The 8,587-nt window shown below is 35.7% G+C and overlaps 1 protein-coding gene across 4 annotated transcripts in view; it reads left to right on the forward strand.

The window, feature by feature from the left end:
- The window catches only part of RBM27 (RNA binding motif protein 27), a 65,117-nt gene that overhangs the window by 8,814 nt on the left and 47,716 nt on the right, over positions 1 to 8,587 (forward strand). For all 4 annotated transcript variants that reach the window (XM_024121026.3, XM_007115291.4, XM_007115289.4 and 1 more), the window contains exons 2-3: positions 1,914 to 2,032; positions 4,289 to 4,413. In XM_024121026.3, the coding sequence (XP_023976794.1) occupies positions 1,914 to 2,032; positions 4,289 to 4,413 (244 nt within the window). The remainder of the gene's footprint in view (positions 1 to 1,913; positions 2,033 to 4,288; positions 4,414 to 8,587) is intronic.

The following is an 8,587-nucleotide window of genomic DNA, read 5'->3' on the forward strand; positions in this document are numbered from 1 at the left end:
GTATCTGGGTTTGTTTAACTCACCTCATTTATCCAGTAATCTGAGTTTTGCCTGTTTCTCACTAGATACTTCATATCCTTCCTTACCCAGTGTTATACCTGTTAGGTCGTGAGACTCCTTGAAGTTCCCTATAACATTGGGGAAAATAACATTGCTTCTTTTCTTCCATTCTTACTTATTTTAAAAAATCCTTTCTCTCTGTGTTTAGAATATCTTCCTTATCCAGGATCTGAACTTTCTAAGTAAAGGTAGAGATGTAATTTCTTTTTCCTCTCCTCCATTTGAATGTTGATTAGAACTATACTGATCAAACGTCTTACTGTTCTCAGGAGTGAAATGAAGTCTATCTACACATCTCTATTTTAAGGTGTTTAAGGAAGTGCCAAGGTGGGCATGGCATGGGTAACATTTTTTGAAGGTGGAAATGCTATATATCCATTTTAGAATTTAGCAGTTGGATTTACTAAGGTAATCTGTTCATAATTCTCCAAAATGTAATAGTTTTTACTTAAAAATTCCAGCTTTCTTTTAATTAATATGTAGCTCATCATCTGTATACTTATACTCCTAGTGCACTTTGACCTTTGCCCATCATTTTTTTAAACAGTTTTGAGTTTTGTAAAATTGACAAAATTGCAATTTGCTCTCTTAGAATTTGGTGCATAAATGAGCATGGATATTTAAAGAACCAGCCTTGCCTGAAATAGTGTTAATATTGACATTCAAAAAAGTCTGCTATTTTTTTGGAATTATTAATTTTAAAAGTATATATTACACTAGAAAGGAAGTAAGGGTGCTGGTGCTTGTTTTTTATTTACTAAACTCATAAAGTAATTGGAAATGTGATTGATACCTTGAACTGAAACTTTTTAACTTTCTGATTGATGGTAGAGGCCCAAGGATTATAGAATAAGATTAGTTAGATTTGCATAGTGTATTATAGGGATATGATCACTTTGCTTGCGTAATGATTTTATTTACTGTCATTCTGAATTTTTTCATTTCACCTTCACAACAGTGCTGTGAAGCCACAAAGGCTATGTTACTTAAATGTACATTTATGGGGAAAATAGAATATAAATATATAAGTGTGTGTATAAATATTTTTTATAACATCGAAACTTTCTATTTCATGTAATATATATAAAATGTTAAGTCTGGCAGATTGCTACTCAAGGATCATGTGCCGCCCTGGCATAGGAGATAATTTTGAATGTCAAAGTCAGGTTACTACTGACTAGGGAAGAAAAAAGTGACATAGACAAGGGTTATCTCTGCTGCCCTTTCACCACTTCTCTTGTCCTTTCTGTTCTCCCAGATCTTTTCTTTCTTGCTTATAGCTGCTGAAGTGTTTGCCAATAAAATTTAAGGTGACATCCTTCTTGTGTTCTCACTTTTTATCTTAAAAAGATCCTTAAGGTACTCACTGAGAAGATTAGTAGTGGAAATTGATTGCCGTTTTTAGATGTTGGTGCTTGGGTTTATAGGGAATGGGGAAAGCTGTCGCATCACAGTTTCCCTGCTTCTCCCTCATTGATCATGTGGAACAAATAGTTCCTGAGGCAACTGATAGTGCTTCTACAGGCTGGAGTCAAGCTGCAACTTAAGGGTCCATTGCCACTCTTTCCCTATTACCACTGAGAGCAAATAAATGTAGATTTGGTCCAAAATTCTGAGTATGATTAAAACATTGAAAATAGGAGACAAATTATTTTATAAGAATAAGCAGAAAAAGAAGAACTTACTTGTACTATATATATGCTCTTTGTTAAAATAGTCGCCTTTGTTTGCAGTCACTTTTTAAAATAAAGTTTTTGACTTAAAGCTTTCTAAAATAGGGGTGACTTCATTAATGACATCAGTGTTTGAAAAAAAAATGTTTAAAAATTTTTGTTTTCTCTTTGTTTAACTAGATGTGATGCTGACCCATCAGCCTTAGCCAACTATGTTGTAGCACTGGTCAAGAAGGACAAACCTGAGAAAGAATTGAAAGCCTTTTGTGCCGATCAACTTGACGTATTTTTACAAAAAGGTAATTATTATAGGCCTTCAACCAAGTATTTAAGTAAAGATTTTAAATTTAAAACTTCCTGATAAAATCTTGAAGATAAAGCTTGAAAGGAAGGAAATTGCTCAGGGTCCTTTAAATACTTGAATATACCTATTCATGCTTAATTATTTATTGTGTATTTTGGCAAAACTTTTTTTCCCTTTCTTTCTCTGCTTCTCTCCTATATTGAGGCAGTGGTAACTCAAGTGCTTTTTAGGTGAATGAATCCCTTGCAGCTTGTGGTAGAGCCTGGTTGATGGTTGAGGGGTAGCAATTTAAGGATAATGAAGTTGCTTATTCTTACTGTTTATTAGGACAATGAAGGTATCTGTTTTTCTTCTTCTTGGCTGGGGCTTCTTGATATCCAAGAAGAAATGGGCATGATCCTCTTCTCTTTGTGTCTTTAACTTCATCATCTTATCAGAGTCTTGTCCGTAGTCTGCGGAGCTTACTAGGGGCCTCCCTGCTGCTTCTCTGACCTCATCTCCTACCATTCCCCCTCACTTTTTCTATTCTAGCCACATTGACCACCTTGCTGTTTTTTCAGCATGGCAGACATGTTCCCAGCTCAGGGCTTTTGAACACTGTTTACCCTTGCTTGAAACATGGTTTCTTATGGGTTCTGGTCTCTTCTCAAATGTCATCTTCTCGAGTGGTTTCCCCTGAGCATCCTGTATACAATATAGTATACCCCATGCCCCTAATCACTCTCTCCTCTTCCCAGCCTTGCTCTATTTATTTATTTTTTCATGGCACTTGTTACTCCCTGTCATGTTATATGTTTATTTGCCTGTTTATCTGTGTGTATCTCTTTCCCCACCTCCCCTTTGTCTTTCCATTTGTTGAGATTGGTGACTCAGAACCTACAGGCTTGGCATGTAGAAGATACTCAGTAAATATTGTTGAATGGACAAACAGGAATGTGGATAATTCATACTTACTAGTTGATCTAGCTGTTGGTAATGAGACGATACCCTTTAACTCAAATATTTACTGAGAAAGAAAAGATAGTAAATATGGCTTCTCAATCTGAAACACAGGATTACATATTTTTTGGGGCATGTTTAAGGCTTTTTATACATAATAAATCTAATACAGGATTCTTCCAGTACCGATGAGTATTTTCTTTTCTAAATGTATTAATTTATATTACTTAGTTTTAATTAAAGATAGTCATGATATATGTCTTTTAAATTACAAAAATAGTACATGTTTTAAAAAATGCTTTAGAAATACAGAAGCATGTGAAGAAGGTCTTCTGATCATGAAGGCTTTTGAATGGTCTGATTAGTTTGTCTTAAAGTTATGTGTAACAAGAGCTCACAATTTTATAGTCATGGAAAATGCTTACTGCACAAATTAATAGCATAAAAAAGTTTATGAAAAGATGCTTTTCTGAAGAAAAATTAATTTGACATTTTAGAAATAGCTATATAAAATGTGTAATAGTTGCAGTGTAAGCAGAGTCTGTGTTGTACTTCTGATATGCTTTTTAGCTGTTCCTGAGGGGTAGGACCAATGAAAGTGATTTAACTTTGGTTTGAATAACATAATATAAATATTTTGACATTTAATTTGTAATAAATTCATCTGTTTCTCCCCATTCAGTTAGTCTGAAGAGTTACAAAATAGAGCATCCCTTAAGTAAAGCACAGAATGATATTTTCATATCACTTCTCATGTCAAAGTTTATTTTTCAACTGAGTTAAAAATATTTTTAATTAAATTTTTGAGTAGGCAGTACATTTAATCTAACAATATAATGGTATGCCATGAAAAGTCTCTCTCACCTCATCTGCTCCCTTCCCACCTCCAGTGCACAACTTTGTCATTTTTATGTCCTTTCAGGGTTTTTTTTAATGCAAATATAAATAGATAAAATATTTAATCTCATATCTTTGAGAGTTGATATTATCAGTATGCATTCTTTTTATAGCCACTCTGTGTTCTGTTCAGTTGTCATATAATTTATTAAATAGTCTCTTATTCATGGACATTTGGGTTGTATCCAATCTTTTACGTACTCAAACAAGCAATCTTGCATATAAATCATTCTCTACATGTGCAGGTATGTTCAAAGGGTTTTAAAACCCAGAAGAGGGCTTCTCCCCCATAAGGGTTAGGCTCATTTTTAGTTCCACCAGCAGTGTATGAGATGTCCCACTTTCCTCAGCTTTGCCAATAGTGTTGTCAAACTTTTGGTGTTTGTGTAACACTTACATATTATTCTTCTCCTAGAGACTTCAGGTTTTGTGGATAAACTATTTGAAAGTCTCTATACTAAGAACTACCTTCCACCTTTGGAACCAGTTAAGCCTGAGCCAAAACCACCAGTCCAAGAAAAAGAAGAAGTTAAAGAAGAGGTAATGCAGAGTTTTCTTTTGCTTGTGGGCGCTTCTTAGATCTTATTACCAGTATCATTCTTAGCTGGTAGTTGGCCTCTTTAGAACTCTCTTGATGGAAGTTTCTGGGTTTGGGGCATGGTGCAGATTCTTTATCAGCGCTTCTTAGTTCCTTGGACTTGAGGAGTTGGAAGAATTTCAGATAGCTTGTTTAGTGTTACAAGAAATATTTTAGTAATATTGAGGAGTTCAGGGAAATCTTTTCCAGTGACTTTTAGAAAAAGAAAACTTGGTTAAAAATAGGCTTGACTACCTCAATGAGAAGCACCGCAATGAAGAGTAGCCCCCGCTCACTGCAAGTAGAGAAAGCCCGTGCAGCAACAAAGACCCAACGCAGCCAAAAAAAAATAATAAAATTAAAAAAAAAAAATAGGCTTGACTGAGAGTAAAGTATTAATGAAACCTCAAGAGAAATCATTACATCATAAGAGAAACCATTTCTTCTTTTTTAACCATATAGTTTTTTTTAGTTAATGGAATTATAAACATCACTTTCAACATAGGAAAGAAAAGGAAAATAAATGTTTTTACAGTGTTGAAGTATAAAAACATGATTTAGATGGTAGTCTAATTGTTTGAACCAAGGAGGAAATTTTACAGAGTTCATTTGTAATTCTTTTTATATATAGATATCATAGTATTTAGTATTACATGAGAATATGGGCTCCAAAATTAGGCTGTATGAATTAAAATAGTAGCTTTAAAATAAGTTATTGTTTGTTTCATTTTCATATCAGCAAAATGATGATCATAGTAGTACTTACCTCATTGAGGATTAAATGAGATTTATACACCACCCCCCACCCTGCACCCTAGTCCAGTGCCTGGCACATTAATGTTGGTTATTATATAGAAGTATTTCCCAACTTTTGTTTTTATTATAATTATTTAATAAACTTTTTATTTGGGAATAATTTTAAACTTACAGAAAAATTACAAGAATAGTACCCAGAACACCTGTTTGTCATCTACCTGGATTCATCTATTGAAGTTTTGCCCTGTTTGCTCTCTTTTTATATCCTCACCCAGAACTATTTTTTTCTGAATCATTTGGGAGTAAGTCAGATACATCATGACCCTTGATCCCCAAATACTCTGTATTTCATAAGAATAAGGATATTCTCTTAGATAGCTTTAGTACCGTTATCAGTTTCAGTAACTTTAATGTCGATAAAACACTTTTTAAAAAATATTTATTTATTTATTTATTTGGCTGCACTGGGTCTTAGTTGTGGCATGCAGGATCTTCATTGTGGCTTGCGGGATCTTTTGGTTGCGGCATGCGAACTCTTAGTAGTGGCATCCAGGATCTAGTTCCCTGACCAGGGATTGAACCCAGGCCCCCTGCATTGGGAGCATGGAGCCTTAGCCACTGGACCACCAGGGAAGTCCCCTAACATCGATAAAACACTTTAATCTACTGTGTTTTCCAGTTTTGTCAGTTGACCCAACAGTGTCCCTTTTTTATAGCATGTTTTTTTTTTCTCTCCAGTACAGGATTCATTCTGAAGATCACATGTTGCATTTAGTTGTCATTTCTGATACATTTTTATCCTCTTTTTTTTTTTTTATGGCCACACCATGCAACATGCGGGATCTTAGTTTCCCTGACCAGGGATCAGACCCGTGCCCTCTGCAGTGGAAGCACAGAGGCTTATCCACTGGACCACCAGGGAAGTCTCTTTGATACAGTTTTAAATGCTAGCTTGATTGAACTGATCCAACATTAAAAGAAAACAAAATGTAGTTATACTTAATTAAGATCACTTGAGATTACTGTCACTTTTTTGTTTTTGGCTCATGCTCTCTAGTTGTCTCATAAAGTCTTTTTAAAATAGAAGGGGCATGCAGCTAGAGATTATCATACTAAGTGAAGTAAGTCAGAAAGAGAGACAAGTACCATATGATATCACTTATATGTGGAATCTAAAATATGGCACAAATGAACCTATCTATGAAACAGCAGCAGCATCATGGACATGAGAACAGACTGGTGGTTGCAAAGGGGGAGGGGGCTGGGGGGAGTGGATTGGGAGGTTGGGGTTAGCAGATGTACGCTTTTATATATAGAATGGATAAACAACAAGGCGCTACTGTATAGCACAGGGAATTATACTCAATATCCTATTATAAACCATAATGGAAAAGAATATTTTAAAAAAGAATATATATATATATAGATGTATATAGATGTATAACAGTCATTTTGCTATACAGCAGTAATTAACACATTATAAATCAGCTATACATCAATTAAAAAAAAAAAAAGAAGGGGCTCCCAGTATGTTTCTTCAAGTAATGGAAATAGGAAGAAACTTTACTTCCATACTTGATAGTGTGTAATTTTTGGTTTAAGGTATAGATTAGGGAATTCCTGGCTCTCCAGTGGTTAGGACTCCACGCTTTCACTGCCGAGGGTGTGGGTTCAATTAGTGGTCAGGGAACTTAAAAAGTATACGTAAATCTTTTTATAGTAAGTTAAAATTTTTGCAGCGTATGTCCTTTTTTACAGTCATTGAAGGTCAGTGGATTGGAAGTGTCTGTTTGAAAGACAGCTCATTTGAATATGAGCAAAATTGCATTATTTTGAGTTTTGAAAGAACAGTTTAAAAAAACCAAATTGGGGCTTCCCTGGTGGCACAGTGGTTGAGAGTCCGCTTGCCGATGCAGGGGACACGGGTTCGTGCCCCGGTCTGGGAGGATCCCATGTGCCGCGGAGCGGCTGGGCCTGTGAGCCATGGCCACTGAGCCTGTGCTCCACAACGGGAGAGGCCACATCAGTGAGAGGCCCGCGTACCGCCAAAAAAAAATAATAATAAAAAAATAAAAAATTGTTGCACTATTTCATTTTGTATCTTTGTAGTAAATTCTAATTTTGAAAATTATGAAAAATGGATTTCAGCTTCTGTATATGTATAACTACCCCCAAATGATGCTGTCTGGCATTTTCCCCATTTTCTAAGCTTTTATACGTAACTTAATTGTCATTACTAACAAATAATAGCTTGTAGAATAGTGTGTAAATATAATAGTTTATAATTGTTAGATAACATTGAAGGAAGGGGATTTGAGGTAGCACTGCCTTTGGCTAATTATCTCTTTTTCTGGTCTGTGCTCAGTTGATGCAGTTGCTCTGAGCACGGGAGCAAATCTGAGGACTAGCTGTTTTAACTTTCTTCCTTGGTCCCCAGCTACATGGTACCATCAGTTTTACAATAAAACTATTGGTCACGCAGGGAACCAGGTGAGAGAATTTGGATCATTGGCACAACTCATCCTGGGGCTGGAAAAACACTTGGTATATATTTGCCGTGATTTATGAAGCACAGTGTCTTCTATCTGCATTTGGAAAATTACTTCTGAATTTGCTGTGGTTATAATTAGCTGTCATCAAACCCTTTACCCTGTCTGTCTGAGTTCATGAACATGCGAAAGAATAATCATGAAAATAGTGGATCTTTGATATTATAATTTCTTATTCACACTATATCACAATCATCTGAAACGTTAGAAGGCAGTTTTTCTTAGACCCAATGCATGGATTTATGACTGGAAATATGAGAGCCTCTGGCACAGTTTTTCCCCTGTTTGGTTTTTCTCAAAGTACCTTTATTTCACTTAATTAAAAAAAAACAACAACCCTGTTTTAGAGACTTTTCAGTACACATCAAAAGGAGACAGAATAGTTTAATGAATTCCCAGTATTCATCACCCCAGCAGCTCATCAACCCAGGGCCAATCCTGCCTCATCCACATACCTATTTAGTATACTTTTATATCTAAAATGGTCCAGTGGAATGGAGGCTTTCAGACTTGTATAGTCCTGATTAGATGAAGATAATAAATAATTAAAACTTCTTAAATATGTGTGTAATGATCAAACTTCTAAAAGAAGATGTGAGGTAGAAGAATTTAAGTCAGGTGGACAACATAGAAGAAAAACTTTTATTTTATTTTATTATTTTTATTTTTTATTTTATTTTTTTTTGTGTGGTATGCGGGCCTCCCTCTGTTGTGGCCTCTCCTGTTGCGGAGCACAGGCTCCGGACGCGCAAGCTCAGCGGCCATGGCTCACGGGCCCAGCCGCTCCGCGGCATGTGGGATCCTCCCAGACCGGGGCGCGAACCCGCTTCCC

Source organism: Physeter macrocephalus, chromosome 8 (genome assembly GCF_002837175.3).
Source record: "Physeter macrocephalus isolate SW-GA chromosome 8, ASM283717v5, whole genome shotgun sequence".
Classification (NCBI taxonomy): domain Eukaryota; kingdom Metazoa; phylum Chordata; class Mammalia; order Artiodactyla; family Physeteridae; genus Physeter; species Physeter macrocephalus.